General features: G+C 38.5%; 1 protein-coding gene and 1 pseudogene across 1 annotated transcript in view; one reads left to right on the forward strand and one right to left on the reverse strand.

The window, feature by feature from the left end:
• Positions 1–485: 485 nt before the first annotated feature.
• Positions 486–5927, forward strand: LOC101588063 (annotated as a pseudogene).
• A 12447-nt stretch (positions 5928–18374) lies between these two features.
• Positions 18375–20603, reverse strand: part of Sox30 (SRY-box 30) — a 39797-nt gene continuing 37568 nt past the window's right edge. The window contains exon 5 of the mRNA XM_004629463.2: positions 18375–18798. Within this exon, the coding sequence (XP_004629520.1) occupies positions 18420–18798 (379 nt within the window). The 3' untranslated portion in view covers positions 18375–18419. The remainder of the gene's footprint in view (positions 18799–20603) is intronic.

The raw sequence follows: 20603 nt of genomic DNA on the forward strand, positions 1-20603 counted from the left end.
TTGTTTATATTCAGCACAGAATTCAGTAAATATTTCACTTATGTTCAGGTCCTAGTTCAACTTTTGCCAATTTATTGCGAAGAGTGGCCCTGCCTGAGACTGAGGCATCAAGAATGCCACACTTGCTTTCAAGTTGCAGTTATGAAGTTCCTTAGAATCATCTGCTTGGCTCTGATTCCTTCTCAGTGAGATACTTGATAAGAGATATGGGCTCTGGATTTATCAGTGCTCTTTATGATATTCTCAGAGCAAAGGGAGGCAGAAGTTGACCTGACTCTCATTGTCCATTTCTGGCTAGCAACACTGAAAATGCTCAACACTCTTAGGATGGAGCGAGGTGGGATTTTATTCACCCTTCCTACTTCTGGTGAACAACTGAGCTTCTGACAGCCCTGAATGATTCAGAAGTTTTAGCTCATGACACAAGCTTGCGGTAGAAAGTCAGGCTAGCATGACTCCTTCAGTAGGCCCAATGACACGACACTATGTGGAAGAGGTAGGTGAGTCCCTATGATGCCATAAGAAGTTATGAACTTAGATCCTAGGCCTTATAAAATGCCTAATAAAGAATACATGGAAATGAACCAAAATATGATCATCAGTCCTGGTAGTCCCTTGACTCCAATGGGTGACGAGATTACAGTACTATGCCAATCTTTCCATAAAATACTGAGGCCTCGAGTTGCATCTGCCATCATGAGCCCCTGATCCCATGTGTAGGCTTTGAACGACTTGCTGGCTTAGTTACTGGTGAATCAAAGCAAAAGTAACTTTATTGAAGCAAGTTGTGTTCCACATCCAACCATCTTTCTGATCAACTTAGCTCAAAGTAAAGCAAAGAGGCTCTTTAGAAAGTTTAACTCCTAGAAATCGGTTAAAAGATTATACTCATGAGCTTGGTTCTTGATTTACTAAGAGGAATTTATGCTAAAGAATATTTGTTTGGGCTACAAGGATGCTGTCATTTCAGTGTTGGTGATTACAATAAATGTAAGAAACAATGTATAATACATATACAATGTATATGTAAAATAGTAACTCCTATTTAAAATGCATTAGACTGCAATGGCTGAGATTGGATATGTTGCCCACAAGAGACCAAATTATAGGAATTACAGAGCCTTTACTAATTTAGCTGGAGACCAATGTGCTTCCCTTTCCCATCTAGGAAAACAAAAAAGGCTCAGTTCTTTGTTCCCTACTAGCTTTTATATTTCCTTTGTTGCTATGGTGATTAGGCATGAATGTGGTGCTCTCTATAATCCTATAGGTGTGAGCTCTCAGTCAGAGGGATTTATGGCTAAGCATGGGCAAATAGTCTGGCTCTTATTGCCCTTAATTTGTCCTGGCTCAGATAGTGAGGTTAAGCTCAACTGCCTATGTTGCAGGGTAATAATAATAAGCTTCTCTTCTGGAGGGTTAACAACTTAAGTTTGCAGACCAAAAATTAGAGAAAAAGAAGGGCTGCAAGGACAGCCAACATTTTGGCCCTAGCCTTTCAAGGTCAATGAGGACTCAAGACATAGGAGAACCTGTACTGTAACATCATGTACTCAGTTGTGGCCAAATTTTCTGATCAAGGAGATTATGAGACCACAGAGGAAAGTGATCGATGAAGTAGAATGTGCCTAAGGAGAGTCACATGAAGAGAAAACATTCTCTCAGGCTTTCACAGAAAGCAAACTGGTCAAGCAATGGCCGTGACTCATCCACATGGCTGATACTGAGAAAGGATCTACAAACAGCATTTCAGGGTAAATCCTGAGGAGATTTGACTGATCTTGTCAAATACAAAAGTTACATTTCTTGTTATACAGGGCTTGCTTTATCTTGGTCTTAGCCATCCAGCAGAAAAGTACAAAAATGAAGTATACAAAGTAAAGCCATATTAATATGCTGAGCTGTAAAAGGCTCAAGTCAACAATTTCTGACATTGCCAGTCCTACAGATAACCAACTACTATTATGGACTACTGAATTATATTGGAATATTTTGCTGAGTTCATGTACCTACAATATTTAAATGACAATGAAATAACCATATCTGACAAAACTAAACAAAAAGAGGGGATACAAATGAAGGACCATTTTGTATCTGTATATTCAAAATAGTTAGGATAGATATACAGCTACTTTCTCTTACTTCAATGAATAGAAAGATTTGTACTAATAGTGTTTATGGACAGGATATCAAGCCTGACTCTTGTACTATGAATAACCACTAAGAAGACAACACTATGCAATGTATTAATTATTGAAACTGTCCTACTAATCGGTTTTGAAACTGTCTCATTACTATTTGTTTCTCGGTAAAATTATGAAAAAAATTGTCCTATCTCCTTATCTCCTATATGTTTATGAACAGGGCAGGGGAAGGAGTGAGGGATGTGGTAATTTGGGCAAGACTACTTCTATGTAAATACTTCAGGCAAGGGTTAAACTAAATTAAATTTTGCCTCAATCTCTCTTACTTCTAAGGTGATTGGGATATTATGCTAGAAGCTAACCCTTACAAGACCAGAAATGTTTTATGTTTCAGATAATAAGATTTTTACAGATTTTGGAATATTTCTATACACAAGATATCTTGGGCTTGTGACCTATGCCAAAATACAAATTTCATTCATGCTTCAAATGCAGCTTATACACAGAGCATGGAGTAATTTTATATGACAGTTTTAGTGTCCCTAAATGTGAAGTGTCACCTGCCATATAAGGTCAGACATTAAAATTATCACTTATGTTCTCATATTGGTGCTCACAAACTTCCAGATTTTAAAACCCTTTGGACTTCAGAGTTTTGGATTACAGATGCTTGATTTATAGTAAGTGATTTCTGAAAGACATTATACAAGTAAGTAGAGCATTAAAAGTTGTACCTTAGATTAGCAATGATTTTAGGAAAACTTTCAGTGACATCAAAAAGGCCCTCTCTACAGCACCAGCTTGAAAGATTCCAGATGTAACTTGCCCATTTAACTTGTTGACAAATGTCAGCATGTGCCTTCAGGAATGCTTACTCAAACTGTCAGCCCTGGAGAGCGCCCAGTGGCCTACCTGTCCAAAAACTTAGATCCAGTCATGAAGGGCTGCGCCCTTGCCTCTGTGTTCTGGCAGCCACTGTCCTTCTGATTAAGGAAGCTAACAAGCTCACCTTAGGCCAAGCTCACACTGGCCAGGTGCCACATTCTGTACTTGATCTCCTGAATAGTCATGGATCTTGCTGGCTCTCCAGCAGTCTAGTCATCCAGCGTCAGGACTCTTACGTGAAAATCCTCAGATCAGTTGAGCTTTGCTCTAAGAAATTATTCCCACATATGCACTCTCTCCATAAAAAGTGACGATGCCCAGCATTTGTGGCAAAAATAATTCCAAACTTCACTAAAGTGCTTTTAAATAGAAGAAAACCTGCACACTGCTTATCAGCCTCAGAGCTCTAGAAAGGCAAAATGGATAAAATTGGACCTTAAAGACAATTTAGAACATAAATGAAATTCAGCAGAGAGAAAAGATTTTTTTTTAAAGAAACAAGCAGAAATACTGAAAATTAAGAGCTCAATAGATCAAATAAGAAATATAGTTGAAAACCCAAGGATGGACTAGATCAAGCAGAAGAAAATACATCTGAACTTGAAGATAGGTCTTTTTAAATATCCAATCAGACAAAGAAAAAATTAGAGTAAATGAAAAAAAACACTCAAGACCTTTGGAATACCATATTAAATGAACAAATATTCATATTTTTGTAACACCCAAAGATAAGTAGAAAAAAGATACGAACATAAAATCTATACAGTGATATAATAGAGGAAAAATTTCCTAGTCTTGGGAAAGATATGGACACCATGTACAGGAGATTTATAAGGGCTGGGGATGTAACTCATGACATACACACCTGCCTTGCATGTGCAGGGTCCCAAGTTAAAGCCCCAGTACAAAAAAAAATAGGATACTTATAGAACTCCAAATATAACTGATCAGAAAAGATCTTCAGCATGGTCAAACTATCAAAAGTATAAGATAAAGAAAATATTCTAAAATCTGGAAGAGAATATCATCAAATCATATTTGAAGGTATATCTATCACACTAATAACAGATTTCTTAGCAAAAACCTACAGGCTAAGAGGAAATGGAATGATGACTTTCAAGTCCTGAAACAAAGTAACTATAAGTCAATCTTTCAGAATTGCAGGAAAAGGGGATGGGGAGATAGCTCAGTAGAGTAAGCATTTGCCTGGCAAGCATAGGGTCCAGAGTTCAATCCCTGGTACCACAAAAAAAAAAAAAAAGAATAAACCAGAATTGCAGGAAAAAATGAAGACATTTAGAGGCAAAAACTGCCTATCAAGCCAGTTTTATAAAAGAAAGTCTCACTTTCAGAAATGAAAGACAACTACCATAAAGACGACACATGAAAATAAAAACCCACTTGACCTGTAGATACCCAAAGGAAATAGAAAAGAATAAATTATCAGAATAAACCATCAACTCACATAGATAAAAGGAAAAACTATTCAAAGTGACTAGAAGGAAGTTATTGAAATGATAATAAGGTTTCACCTACAAATAATAACCTTGAATGTAAAAGGACTATACTCTCCAGTTAAAATACATTGATTGAATGGATTTTTAAAAAAACCCTCAACAATATACTGCTTATAAGAAACACACCTCACCAGTAAATTCACATGGACTGAAAGTGAAAGAATGGAAAATGATATCCAAATGAGAACCTAAATCAAGAAGAGTTAAGGGCTATACTTACAGCTGGAAAAAAAATAGATTTTCAGACAAAAACTGCAAGAAACAACAAAGAAAGTCACTACAACATGATCAAGGGATCAATTCAATGAGATATAATAGGTCTCTGACATGAGAAGTGGACTCTATGGGGCAGCCTGCCTCAGCTCGAGTCCCTGCTGTGCTGCCACCTGGAGACCAGGGACAGCCTCATAATCTGAACAGAGAAAAAGAAGCAGGTTGTGCTGTGCAGCTAGGACAGAAACTACCATCTGAAGGTGGTGGACCGCTCCAACCTGCTGCTGTGCACAGAAACCTGCCCCAGAAGCTCATAAAGGAGCACTCACCTCCAGACCTGATTCAAGCCGAGATCTCTGGTTTTGCCAACAATTACTGGAAATTAAGAAGATGCAGACCAAAACTACAGAAGCTGAGGCAACTTCTGAGGGAAAACACCTACAAAGGGCCTGACAGCCCAAAGGAAATGGATTCAAACCAGTGTACAGCTGACCATCTGCTTGATGTAATGCAGGCAAGTGAGGAAAAAATAATGGCCCACTTGCAAGTTCTCAATGCCTATGAGACTGGAGGTTACTGGAGAATTCTTGAGTTTGATTATGAGATGAAACCTGTGAATCATGTAACTCAGCTTGGGGATTCCGAATCTTCATCTTTTACTAAAGTTCCATTGAATATTTGCCTTGAGGAGCAGGGCCCCACTGGATCCAGAAGAAATGATAGAGCATTGTCTCAAGTGCTATGTAAGGAAATACATGGATAATGGGGAAGTTTATTTTTAGCTGAGTGTGGATAACATCTGCCACAACACTGTCCAGATGCTCCCGTGGAGCACAGTGACGTTCAACCTGATGGAGCTCCAGGCAGCGCAGCAGCAGTGTGTCCCCAAAAGGATGGTGTCCAGTCTGGACCAGCTCAAGGGGTTAGTGCTGATGAGTAGACACTCAAGGCTAGGAATTATGTTTGTGCTGAAAGCAGGTGGTTTACCTGAGGGAAATCAAGAATGTTATAATGCTCTGTTCTTTCTAAGGGAGAAGTGGTCAGAAGAAGACATTGCTCCCTCTATCCAAGGCCTGTGTGGAGAGAAGCAGACACCAGATGGCTTACTCTCTAAATATTCACACAAAGTGGTGTGATTGTGCACAATTCCTGAAGATTCATTTCTTAGAAGAACAACAGTCCTCTTTGGGAACTAGTTACATTAGAGAGGTTTGGACACAGAAACCAACTCTTTTGTGTAGTGCTATTTCCAACTGTGAAAGCCCCATTCCACGAAGGTATTTGCTTTCTCTGCTCCTCTGCCACCACAGGACATTCATACATCCTGCACATTTGTACTGTGTGAACAAGGGAAAAATAAAGTCTTTCCTATTTAAAAAAAAATGAAGGAAGATATAATTATTGCAAATTTATGTGTCTAATGTCAGAGAATTCAATTTTATAAAATACTATCAGACCAACAAGGAGAGTTTTAGGCTTCAATACAATAAGGTAGGGAACTTCAACTCCCCATTGTTATCAATTGACAGATCACTGAGACAAAAAATCAACGGAAACATCAAATTTAATCTATGGTAAAGATCAAAAGAACTCACGTTTACAAACCTCTACATGTGACAGTTGCAAAATGCACATTGTTTTCTTCAGTACATGGAATGTTTTGTAAGAAGGTCATATGTTAAGGATGCACAACAAGTCTCAACAGAGTCAAACAATTGGACTCATACTTGCATCATATCTGATAATCATGGAATAAAACTAGAATTTTAATAAAAAATTAAAATTTATGCAAGTGCATGGAGACTGAACAACATACTTTGTTTTTTTTAAAATAATTTTATTGAGGAAACAAATAGCAATGAGACAGTTTCAAAACTGATTACTAGCACAGTTTCTTTTCTTTTCTTTTTTTTTTTTTTAACAAGCTATGGCAGGTTTTATTCATGAAAAATTCTGCTTGGTTTATTTTTCACCAGTCTGTCTGGCATGCTTCTAATGATATCAGAATCAATACATCCTATGGAGAAAGAGGCCCACTTTTGTTGCACTTTCTGTCCTGGGGCTCACTGTTGGTGAACAAGTAACCTAAGGAGGGTAGGAGGCTCCCTGTCCCTATGACTTGGAGCATCAGACCCAGCCCAGAGGCATACTTGAATCTGGAGCCTCAGGGCTTTCTTTCGAAAGGACTGAAATACAGTTACAAATGTCTGGAGAGAGAGAGAGAGAGAGAGAGAGAGAGAGAGAGAGAGAGAGAGAGAGAGAGAGAGCAAACAAGCTGGGGCCACAATGATTAATCATCTTTCCTTTCTTTCTTTTTTTTTTTCTTTTTGGCCTATAACAGTGATGATGAACCTCTTAGAGATTTTTAAATGATTTCAACAGCCTGTTGAGGCACACAGGCCATAAGTTCACCTCCACTGGCCTATCTATAATCTACAAAAGCCTAAAAGATATGACATTCTCAGGAAAGGTTGTTAGCTCTAAGGACAGTGTTCTAGGGAACAGAGGCAAAAATGTAGTTTTCTAAAGACCTTCTTTTGAAAAAGAATACATATAAGATGCAGGGCATTAATTTTAGAAGGAAGTGTCTCCAAAACACTTCTCTGAAGTGCCTTCAGAGAAGGAGCTAGCCAGCCAAAGGGTATAGCAAGCCGCCATCCCCATTTCTTCTTTTCTCTAGAGGCATTCCCTGCCTGCTGAAAACTTTGTATACGTTAATTAGATTATCACAAAGGACAAATGTCATGTAGGATCAGGCAGTCAGAATGCAAAACATAAAGGTAAATATATCAAAAGGATGTGAAATTTTTCTCCAAGTAGGATTAAATAAAAGGTAGTTCCTTCTGTAATTATTTTTTTCCATGGTTTTATTGAGAGACAAATAGCAATGAGACAGTTTCAAATCAAATTGGTAGGACAATTTTAATAATTAACACATTGCATACTCTCTTCCTAGTGGTTATTTGCACAAGATGCAGACATGATATCCTATTTACAAACACTATTACAACAAATCCCTCTATTCATTAAGAGAATGTAACTATATATCTATCCTAACCATTTTGAATACACAATGGTTTATGCCTATTCAATTCTTTATGCCTATTTTTAAAATATATTTTAAATGTTTTTTCATCATATTCTGTAGAGACTTAAAGTTCAACATATCAATTCTTGATGAAAAATACCTGCTCCATGTTATGCCTAAGACGTTTGATATTCAGACAGAGAGTGAGGTTAAGTTTAACAGCCTACGTTGTATGGTAATAACAATAAGCTTCTCTTCTGGATGGTTAACAACTTAAGTTTGCAGACCAAAATTAGAGAAAAAGGAGGGCCACAAGGAAAGCCAACATTTTGGCCCTAGCCTTCCAAGGTCAATTAAGACTCAGGACATATGAGAACTTGTACTGTAACATCATGTAACTCGGTAGTGTCCCAAATTTTCTGACCAAGGAGATTATGGGGCCAAAGAGGAAAGTGATCGATGATGTTCCATAATTATTTTTAGATAAGTAATTTCATTTGATGAACTTGGAATTGCTCTTAAATGCTAAAAAGTCATTAAGATGATTCAAAAGCTAAAAAAAAAAATGGTGTATTCTAGCAGAATCTGTTCAAAAGTCAAGATAAAAACATTTTCAAATTACTCTCCCCACCTCAGAATTATGCTGCTATTGTAAGCAATTCATGGTACTGAGAATACTGCAAACAACTCACAGGATTCAGTTTATAGACAGTAATTCTAAACTCATAGTTCCAAACTATGACTGTCAAAAGCAGTCCAGACTTCTTTCTCAGAAATAAACCTAGTGAGTTAGTGACCCAAGAAAACATACTGTGTGTTTAGTATATTTACCCATCTGAATTTTTAACGTCAATTTTCAATTAAAAACTAGTTTATCCCTGCTAAATACTGAGTTAAAAAATGTTTATTCACCCACTTCTTTCAGAATACTAGATTTAAGGTAAGCAATAATGAAAACCATATATGAAATCAACAATTTTAAAGCCAAAGCCCCAGCTATAATTGTATCAGCATTTTCCAAAGTTTATTCTGTGACATGTTAGTGCACATCAAGAGAGAAAGATGGAGGGAAAGAGGGAGAAAGGGAGAGAGAGAGAGAGAGAGAGAGAGAGAGAGAGAGAGAGAGAGAGAGGAGAGAGACAGACAGAGAGAGAGACAGAGAGACAAAAAGAGACAGAGAGACAAAAAGAGACAGAGAGACAAAAAGAGACACAGAGAGAGAGGTAGCTCATGCTGGGTAAGTTTAGAAAGCACTGAGACACACAGAGTTCAACATTTTGTTCACTGTACAAGTTATGAGGCATAATAACAGACACTGACCCTCTCCAAGGTGGAAGCATGTTGTACATTTCCTAAAGTTGACCAAATTTTGCCAGAATATCTAGGAGGCATGTTTCTAACACCTGTGGAGAACACATTGTTCTCGCACTTTTAAATTTAATAATACTTTGGAAGTTTGGACTAAACTTACTTTGTATGTGAAACTTAATTATTTGCAGATGGCCAAGGCAGTTATATCCAAGGCACAGAACAATGTGACATTCTCAACATGTTGACATTTCAACATACATTGCGAGAGGCTCTTCTTAAAACAAATATGACCTCTTCTCCTTAGAAGAACTAACAAGACAATAAGCTCTATTAGAAAGTACTTGTGGCTTGCAGCTTAGAGAATTTGCACTCTGCGCACTTGGAGAGGCAGATGAGTCCTTTTCTGCATCTACTGGGCTGATCATGTGATCTTTGTAACTGGCTGTCTTGATGTGGTGTATTACATTTACGGATTTATGTATGTTGAACCATTCCTGCATTCCTGGGATGAATCCCCACTTGGTCGTGCTGTATAATCTTCTTGATGATTTACTGCATTATTTTTGCTAGTATTTTACTGAGGATTTTTGTACCTAGGTTCATTAAGATTGGCCTGTAAGTCTCTTTTTTGGTTGAGTCCTCCTCTAGTTTTGGTGTCAGAGTAATTCTTGTCTCCCAGAATGTGTTTTGGAGATTCCTTCCCTTTCCATTTCAAACAACAATGTTTGAGTTTGAGAAGAGTTGGCATTAGGTCCACTCTAAATTTCTTGTAGAATTCAGCTGTGAATCCTTGAGAACCAGGGCTTTTCTTTGTTGGTAGGTTTTTTATTACATTTTGAATAGCATTGACTGATATTGGGTTATTCAGAATTTTAATATTTCTTCCTTCAGCTTTGGTAGTTAATATGTGCCTAGGAATCTGTTTATTTATTCTGTAGTTTCCATCTTGTGAGGATAAAGATTTTGGGAATAGGTATTCATGATCTTTTGAATTTCTATAGGGTCTGTGTGATTTCACCCTTTCCATTCCTCATTGCATGAATTGGAATTTTTTCTCAGCTTTTTCTTTTTTTGATGAGGTTAGCTAGGGATTTATTAATTTTTTAACTGTATTTTGTTCAGGGCCTATAGGGCCTCACTACACAGATCAGATTCATAGTGATCCTCCTGTTTTTAGCCTCTCAAGTGCTGGGATAACAGGCGCGTGCCACCACGTCCAGTTTCAGTTGCTGTCTCAGCGTGCTGGTACGGCATGCTGGTGATCGAACCCTGATCCCTGTGCTTGCTGTGCTTTAGTCTGATGAGCTATCTGGCCAGCCCAGGGGTTTATCAATTTTATCTCTTCTTTCAAAGAACCAACTCTTTGACTCATTAATCCTTTGTATTGTTTTCCTTGTCTCCATTGCATTTATTTCTGCTCTGATCTTTGATTCCCTGCATTCTTTGGGCTTTGGGCTTGAGTTGCTCTTCTTCTTCTAGGAGTGGGAGACACAGCATAAGATTGTTTATTTGAGCTCATTCTGTTTTCCTGATGTGAGAATCTATTGCTAAAAATTTCCCTATTAAGACAGCTTTCACTGCATCCCACAGATTCCAGTAAGCTGCATCTGCATTTTTGTTTGTGAATATTGTTTAATTTCTTTATCTGTGACCCTTTAATTGCTCAGGATGGTATTTTTTATTCTCTATGTATTTATAGAGATTTTGCTGTTTCTTTTGTCAATAAAAATTTCCAGTTTCATTGCACTATGGTCAGATAATATGCATGGGATAGGTTCCATTCCTTTGAATTTACTTAAACACGTTCTATGTGCTAGCACATGATCTATTTTGGGGAATGTTCCATGTGCAGCTGAGAATGCGTACTCTGATGCTGTTGGTGGAACACTCTGTAAAGATATACTAAGTGCATTTCTTCATGAGTCTGGTTTAGTTCTGTTACTTCTTTGCTGAATTTTTACTGAGTTGATCTATCTTTTTGTGTCAATGGGGAGTTAAAGTTCCCTAGTACCATTATGTTAGTTCTCATTTGACTTTTCATGTCTGTTAAAATTTGTCTTATATAGTTGAGTGCTCCTACATTGGGTGAATATATAATTATTATTTCTCCCTCTTGCAGTTTTCCCCTAACAAGTATGTAGCAACCTTCTTTATCTCTTTTAATTACACTTTGTTTGAAGGTGACATTGTCAGCAACCAGGATAGTTACCCCTGATTCTTTCTGGGTACCTGTCACATGTATTGTTTTCCATCCACTGATGCTCAGCCTATTAATTTTTTGAGTTAAACATGTTTCTTGTCTGCAGCATAGTGCTAGATTTTGTTTCTTGATCCACTATTCCAGTCTGCTTCTTTTGATTAGTGAATTGAGGCTACGTACGTTGATGGTTAAAACTCTTATGTATTGGCTCACTTTTATCATGTTGTTCTCCTACCGTAGGACCCTTACTTTTCCCCTTAGCTTTGCTTGGTGGTTCTCTTCTGTTGTTCTTGAAGTTGTGGTCATCTTTGTCTCTTTTAAAAATAAGTCAGTTCTTTTTGGAGCATTGGTTTACTTGTCATGAATTTCTTCAGTTGTTCTTTGTCATGGAATTATTTATTGCTCTATTAAATTTGAGAGGCAGTTTTGCAGGGTTCCTCAATCTGGGTTGGAAGTTGTTTTCTTTCAAGACCTGAAATATCTCACCCAAAATTTTCTTGATTTGATGGTCTGTGTTAAGAAATATGCCATGATTCTTTATATATATATATATATATTTATTTTTTATTGAGAAATAAATATGAATGAGACAGTTTCACAGCTGATTAATAGTACAATTTTGATAGTCAATACACTGTACATTGTTATCTTCTTAGTGGTTATCCATAGTACAAGAAGCAGACAGGATATTCTGTCCAAACACTGTTAGTACACCTTTTTCTTCTCATTGAGTTAAGTGAAAGTAGCTGTAAATTTATCCTATTTTGTATATATAAATACAAAATGATCTTTCCTTTGTATCTTTTTTAATTTTAATTTTTATTTTTTGTCCTTTTAGAGGTGAATACTCTATTGGCATCTAAATACCATAGGTGTTTGAGTTCAACTAAACAATCTAACACTGTCTAGCAGTCTATAATATTAGTGGGTTATCCTCAGAAGTTATTGACTTGAGCCTTTTACAGCTCATCGTATTAATATGGCTTTACTTTATATACCTCGTTTTTATACTTTTCTGCTGGATGGTTAAGACCAAGATATAGCAAGACCTATATACCAAGAAATGTAACTTTTGTATCTGATAAGGTCAGCCAAGTACTCTCAGGATTTATCCTGTAGCGCTGTACTGCCTTTTGTACATCCTTTTGTCAGTGTCTGACATGAGGATGAGTCACAGCCATTGCCTGACCAATTTGCTCTCTGTGACAGCTTGAGAAAATATTTTCTCTCTCCATATGACTCTCCCCAGGCTTACTTTAGATCATCGAACACATTTCTCTGTGGCTCCATAATCTTCTTCTTTTTTGGGGGGGGGGAACCAGGGATTGAACTCAGTCCCTTGCGCTTGCCAGGGAAGCACTTATTCCCCTGAGCCATCTCCCTGGCCCCCTCCATAATCTTCTTGATCAGAAAATTTGGAGCACAACTGAGTTACATGTTGTTACAGTACAGGTTCTCCTATGTTCCGAGTCTTCACTGACCTTGAAGGGCTAGGGCCAAAATGTTTCTGCCATGATTCTGATGGGCTATCCATTATAGCTGATCTATTTCTTCTAACAGCTTTTAATACTCTGTTCTATTTCTCAGTTTCTGGGATCTTGATCAGTATGTGTCTGGGTGACCATTTTGATTATGCCTAGCTCTATGTGCTTTGGTTATGTGTGTATCAGATTCTTTTCCCATCTTGAGAAATTTTCTGCTACTACTTCTGTGCACACTCTTTTTATGCCTTTTGTAATATCACCAACTGTTGTGTTGATACCCTTTAGTCTTATATTATTTTTCTTTGTATCATCTTGCAGCTGTTGCATTGTTATTTCCAAGTTCCTTGTTATTTTTTAAGAGATCTTTCCTTTTGTGTTCACTAGGTGCAATGCTATCTTCAGTGTCTGAAATTCTCTCTTCTGTTTCATTCAAGTGGTTTTGTGAGCTTTCAATAGAATTCTTAACTTCCTGGATATCTGTTTGAATCTGTTTTATGCACTCTACTTCTTTCCTATATTGTTCAATGCATCTTTTTATCTTGCAAGTATGTGTTTATTTAATATAGACTCCTAGAAATAGAATTAGTTAGTTAAGGAACATTGCTAATTTTGTGATACATGTTAAAATTTCAAAACCACTGCACTACAATATATTCTTAGCAGCAATGTACAAATAGAATACTTTCTAATGAGCAAATGCTGAGTTAAGTACCAGTATCAGAGATAAAAAGAAAGCATTATCCTTGTCCTCTAAATACTTGATAATAAAAGAAGTAGATATATAAACAGATATTTTCCATATATTTTGATACAGTTTATGATAGAGCACTAATAGGGAAACATCGCTCTTTGTGAAATATTGTAGATAACTGAGTTTATCAATGTTCAGCAGAAAAATAATATCACACATCTATAAGATTTTTAGTGTTAAAAGTTAAAAATTAGGTGAAATTAATTTTAGTAGAAATGTATTTAATATTTTATCCAAAATATTAACATTTTAATATCTAATCAATCTATTTTTATGAATTTTATTGAGAAACTGTTGTGTTTCTATCATTATCCTATTCCATATTTTTATCTCTTTTGTCCTTCAATGTATTGAGCAATTCTTTCATGATTGTTGTCATTTCCTTTTTTACTTGAGAGATTTCAATCTGATTTCCTCCATAGCCTAATGGAGTTGTTTCTACTTCAGTTGCTTTCATCTCAGAAGTTTCAGGTGTGTGACTTCCAAGTTCTTCTATGGCTTTTTCTCCTAGATGTGTTTTGGCTAGGCTAGAGGTCTGATTGTCTTTTATCCCATCCTTTTCTCATTTTCTGAGGCCCCCAGTGTTCTGCCTGACTGAACAGTGATGATATGGGGGTGGGGTGGGGTTGAATAAGGCTCTCAGGAAAGTGGGAGGATAGGGTAGGGTAGGATCACCAAAGTTCTCACGGTGGGGTTCAATATGGCTTCCACCTCATTGAGGGGAGGGGGGCAAGCTGCAGCTCAAGAAGGATCTGATGATGATGAGTGTAGACCAAAGTTCTGTAAGGCTCTCTCGATGGTGGGCTGGTGCAGGGTAGACCTCCCCAAAGCTCCTATAGGTCCCTGTAGCAATCTTCCAGACATCTGGTTTCAGGTCCCTGCATGTCTCATTATTCTTGTCTCATTGCTGAGAAAAATACCTGACACTCTAAATGAAGGAAGGAAAGGTTTATTTAGCTCACAGTTAATGGAGGTTTCAATCCATACCCTGCTAGTTCCAAGGCAGACTGGCAACAATGGCAAGAGAGGAAGTCTGTCTCCCTTATGTTACATTCAGGCTACCCACCCCAGGCTGGGTGTAGCTCTCACACCCATAATCCCAGAAGTACTCAGATCCATAATCCCAACCTTGAATCAGGGATTAATCACAAGCACTAGAACTGTACCTCAATGACTTTATGAGGCTTTGGAGGGATAAATACACACAAACCATAACATTCCACCCCTAGACTCTCAAAGACTCATGAAAATCCCTTTACGCAAAAGACATTTTAGTCCATCTCTAAGAGTTGCCAAAGTCCCAAAAGTTTCAGCATTACTGAAAAGTCCAAGTCCCAAGTCTCCTCCAAGATCTAAGGCAAAATCTTAGCTGTGAGCCCCTGTATAAATGAAAACAAAGTTAAAAACTTCCAACATTCAATGGCACAAGGTAAATATTGCCATTCCAAAAAGTACACACAGCAGGATACCAAGCATTGGGACCAACACAAGTCCAAAATCCAGAAGGGTGAACATTAAGTCCTGTAGTTCTATGTGCAACATCCAAAACAATCTGTGACAAACTGTGAGCTCCATGTGGTCCCAACCCTACGGTGCTCTTGGTGGTAGCCCCTATGCCTTTTCTCTTTGGCCTGCTTTGCTCACTTGCAACTTTTCTTAAATGATACATATTCCTGGTTTTTTCAGACTTCTGAGGTTTCTATTGAATAACCTTCCCACTCACAGCTTCACACACTGCCCTCCCAGGGGCACACTGCCTGGCCTCCCAGGCCTTCTTCTGAAATCTAGGGGGAAGGCTTCGTAACCTCAGAGCTCCTGCATTCTGCATGTGCCTAAGACCAATGCCATGTGGATAATGACAAGGTCTGCTGCCAGCTTGAGCAGTAGCCAGGCTTTCTTCTCTCTTAGATGTAGGGGTCAAATGCCTAGATCACTGAGACTCTGACCCTGATTCCAAGGAACAAATTCTCCATGCTAGTGCCATTTTGGAAACTGGTGTGGCCACTGCGGCTATTCTAAAATATGGCACTCTTCAGCTTACCCCTCAAGGCAAAGTCCTTCTCCCTTGCAATTCTGAGACCAAAAAGGGTGGAGTGATGCCCTCAGGCCATCGTTCTCTTGTTCCCTCTTGGCAATGGAGATCCTCTCAGCTCTATCTTTGCAGTCTACAACTCTATTGGAACTTCCTTTCTGGCCAAACTCACATTTTAAATTATCCTTCTGGGCTCTTTGCTCTTCATTGTCAATATAATCTGGCTAAAAGCCCCCAACAGTAGCCATGCCACTGCCTCAACATTCAGCTGCTTTGAGATTTCTTTTGCCAGATTAATGCCATGCTTAATCTCAGTTTCATGCAAAGTCTCTGGACACAAGCAAAATTCAGACAAACTTCCTGCCAAGCCATAACACAAATCATCCAGAGTCCAACCAATAATACAATCCTTCTTTTCAGCAGAAATTTCCCCAGCCTGCTCATTACAGGCAGGATTTCTATCAGCTTTCTGGTCTTCTGAGCTGTGAGCAGAATTACCCATACAGAACAGTTGAAGTTGTTCCAGTGCTTCACTTGCAGGCAACATCTCCAAACCTTTCCTATCTCTTCCTAGAAGCCATTCCCAAAAGCTTGTGATTCACATGGTGAGGTTAAGCCACACCAACAACTCCACTTCTCTGGTACCAAATTCTGTCTCTGTTACTCTTCTCTTGTTGCTGGAACAAATACCCAACACTCAAAATGAAAGAAGGAAAGGTTATTTAGCTCACAGTTACTAAAGGTTTCAGTCCATACTCAGCTGGCTCCAAGGCTGAGTGGAACACGGCAGAGAGCAACCTTTCATGGTGGTGACAAAGAGGAGAGAGCAAAAGGGAGTAACAGCAAAGCAAGTCTGTCTCCCTCATGTGACATTCAGGCTATCCACCCAAGGCTGGGTGTAACACACCAATAATCCCAGAAGTACCCAGACCCATAATCCCAGCCTTGGATCATGAATTAATCACAAACTATAGAACTGTGCCCATTGACTGCATGAGGCGCTGTGGGGACAAATCCACACAAACCATAACATTGAGGCCCTCTCCCAGGTCTCCCCAGCAAGGTGAGCATGGGAGGGTAGCTGAACTCACAGGGACTCTAGCAGAAAGGGGAGGGGCCAGGTCTAGACTACCTGATCTCCCTGGGAGTCTTCTGGGTAAGAATGGGCAGCCAGGGCTCAGCGAAACCCCGGAGGATGGGGGCAGGGATAGGGCTGCCAAGTCTTCCCAGCAGTCTTCAGGGAGGGGACAGGACTCCGGCAGACAGTGGGGGTGGTGGTGATAAACCTTTTAAAGCTTTCGATGATTAAAAAAAAACCCTGCATAAGCACACGTTGTAGGTTCACCACTACTGGAACAGACATTAAATATGTAGACAGACAATTGTTGATTTAGTTCAGATGTGAAGTGACATGTTTGCTAGCAAACACAAAAAAAAATTTATTTTCCATCACACAAAAATGGCATTGTGCTTATAAGGAATATAAAATATGAAAATAAAAATTTTATTAGGAGTAAAAATGTTACATACACTATAGAGTTGATGAAATGTATTACATTAACAACCTTTAAGAAACAAATGCAAGCTTAGTGAAAGAAGTCGTTTGAAGCTTAGAACAGGTTTACATAAACAATTTCCAAGCAGCTTTAAGTAACAACATCTCACTTCACATAAATTTACAGATAACTGCAGGGAAAGCGTATGGCTTCGCAGCAATGTCCCACCAGCAACTCACTTCATGCCCTCCTATGTCTGTCCTTCGCGGTGCCGCCAACTCGGAAGGTCCTGATCCCATTCTAGGAAGATCTTCTGTTAGTGTGTGCTTGTCAAAAGGTTATATCCCAAGTAGAGTTCTTTGTACATTGTGAATTAAATAAATTCCACATGCTTTTAAGTAAACTCCATGGTTGCTAAGACGACAGCTTGAGCCAAATCTGGAAAGGCCCCTCCCTTTCGTGAGTGCTTCAATCTCATGTAATACAGTATACAAATAGCATCAGAATATGCACACTTGTTTGTTGACAAAATTGCAAGTCCTATGCAAGCTAACAGATGGGTCTCTGTAGTTTTGGATGTAATAAGGAAAAATAAATGTCTGCGTGTGTCATGAATAATCATCTTACATGAAAAATCCCCACTGTGCCTTTTTCTATCCTCATAACAGAAAACATTCAACAAGAACAACTTTCTTTAATTATAACAACAATATAACAGTGCATACCAAACGGCAAAAGATATTCAAATCTGATGATAAAATGGTCTCACAAGAGTAATGACTAAATACAGCTGAAAGCATTACCCATGTGCCATGAGCACCTCTGTGACTTAGAATTAATGATTAGTGTGAATTAAATTTAGTAACCAAGTCCCAGTTCACTTCTAAAAGTTATCAAAATATTTTCAAAATGTTACAAAAACACTGGCAATATCCATAAGTAGTCTATAAACACCAACCAAAAAGTATACAAGAAAAATAAGTAAATGCATGCATCTCGGGATAGAACGCACGTCACACCTTCCCGCCGGGTGTGCTATGCCCCCTTCTCCTCACACACAGCTGCGAGGCTTTTGTATTCAGCATGTTCCAAGACAAGGTAATGATGATAGGAGTTGGCATAAATTTCAGCCATCAAAAATAAAGAACTTCATATCTTAAATATTCCTAAGATGAAATACCAGGTCAGGACTCCAGTTCCACTAATCAAAACCTTATGAAGATGGGAATTATTTGGTCTTGACTCCTCAAATCACAGCTGAAAACTCAAAACAAAGCATTCTAGACTTTTTTGCCACACCAACTGACCCAGAATATATTTTAAGAAATGTTTATTTTCTGTGCATCTGTGTTTTAGAATTATAAATTCCTGAGCACTTTTTCTTCTTCCTCCTCATCACTGTCAATAACATTGACTTGCTGGATGCTAGAGGGAGTCGATGTAGGGACTGTGAACACGTTTTCCAAGGCTCCAAGCTCCAGATGAGGGATGGCATTCAGGTATTCTTCCCCACCGTGGCTGTGATTATAGCAAGAGGTCCCACCTAAGTTCTCGCAGCTCCAAGAATCTTCATGGTGTGTGCGCTCCTCTGAGTAATTTTTAAAGGAATAGTCTCTATTTAAAGCTGAGAACATAGACTCATGTTTTTGGTATCTGTCTTCATAGTAACCCAGGCATTCTGGAATTGAACTTGGAAAGTTTCCATAGCCAAAGGGAGGCCGGCTGTAAGGGCACGTGCTGTGGCAAAAAGACACACAAAAAAGAATTAGATCAGATCTGGCCCTCATAACGCCTCGTACACAGACTAACGGAGCAAGTCACTGCACTCTCCTGGGTCCTGGCAAGCTCCTCAGATTCTTTCTGTGATGCCTTCATGTACTCATCTGCCCTCGTCCCACTGCCCAGTCCAAGCTCAAATAGAAAGCACAGGAAGCTGGGACTGCAATAATCACCAGCGTCTGCTATCTATTACTAGTACGTGACATCCTACCATTTGGCAAACTTGATAAGGAAAAATTACTCACCCCGGCCTTTCTCTTGTAATAACTCATTCCGTATCAGTTTTAGAAATTCAGGTCTACATCGTGCTACACTAAGCAATGACATGGTAGAACATAACAACTGCTCTTACTGATATTTGAAGGGAGCTCGCAGCCTAAGCAGCTTGAAATCAAGAGCTTCTGAACACAGAGGCCCTGCAGCACAAGGAACTGACCCAATTTTCAAAATGGCACTTACTAATAAAATAAATTTGCCAATTAAAAGTATTCTGATTAAATCGTAAGGATTTGGAACTACAGTAGTGTTAAACTGTGGTGTTAAAGGTCTTTTGAAAAAAGAATTTAGAGAGCAAGAATGTGAAAAGACTATTTTGAAATTTTATACACTGATTTTTAAAAATGCAAATCCAATCATTCTGCTATTCAAAACCATTTTCCAATTTTAAAAGAAGTATATTATTTTGACTTTTAAAGACACAAAACAGCCTTATCAGGAGTACAGAATACACAGATACAAAATGGACATTCATCTGTATCCCCCCCCCCTATTTTTTTGCGGGACTGGGGATTGAACTCAGGCCCTTGCACTTGCCAGGAAGTGCTTATTCCACCAAGCCATCTCCCCAGCCCCATGTATCCCCTTGTTTGTTTAGTTTTGTCATTTGAATATTAATCAGGTGTGCATCTTGTGCAATGAATAACCACTAAGACAACAGTATGCAATGTATTAATTATTGAAACTGTGCTAGTAATCAGTTTTGAAACTGTCTCATTGCTATTTATTTCTCAATAAAATTATTTTTAAAAAAAGAAGAAGGAGGAGTGCAGAAAAGCTCATCCACGAGCTCTCTGGGCTCATGGACTCCACCTAGTGACAGAAAACATAAATATAATGACCACATTCACTGGCAAAACCCGTGACATAGTAGGCATTTCAGTCATGCTCCCACATTTGTCGATTGTGTTTCCTTGTATTTTAAAACCTAATTAGGACAAATCAGATAACTATGATCCTGCTCTTTAAAACTATGTCACACTTCCAAATCTTCAAGTACTAGGTATCTTGCTCATGTTAAAATCATAAATGTGAGACCAAACTCCTAAAATACTGCAGGTTTCCATTCCTATTTTCATGTTCTAATGCAGGGACCTTTAGGGGGGATACTGGGGATTAAACCCAAGGCCTTCACACTGAGCTACATGTCCCGCCCTCCATTTATCATATTTTATTCTGTGGCAGAGTTTAAGTTTTTCAGGTACCCAAGCAAGGCTTAGATTTGTGACCCCAGCCTCAGACTTCCAGACTGCTAGGATTTCAGGCATGCGCCACCATTCCCAGCCATTTTACACTAACATGCTGTCCTTCTACCTACAATGATTCTGTTCATGTAGCTTCCTACTTTCAAGTCTCTTCATCCAAATTAACTTCTTGCCTGCTGCCTTCATCACAGGTATAAAAATTAACCCAGTAAATCCTTAAGATGCTATGTAGGGAAGATACTGTGCAAGACTTGTTACAGAATTAAATAGAGACTAAAAAAA

The sequence above is a fragment of the Octodon degus genome, unplaced genomic scaffold (assembly GCF_000260255.1).
Source record: "Octodon degus isolate 3935 unplaced genomic scaffold, OctDeg1.0 scaffold00029, whole genome shotgun sequence".
Classification (NCBI taxonomy): domain Eukaryota; kingdom Metazoa; phylum Chordata; class Mammalia; order Rodentia; family Octodontidae; genus Octodon; species Octodon degus.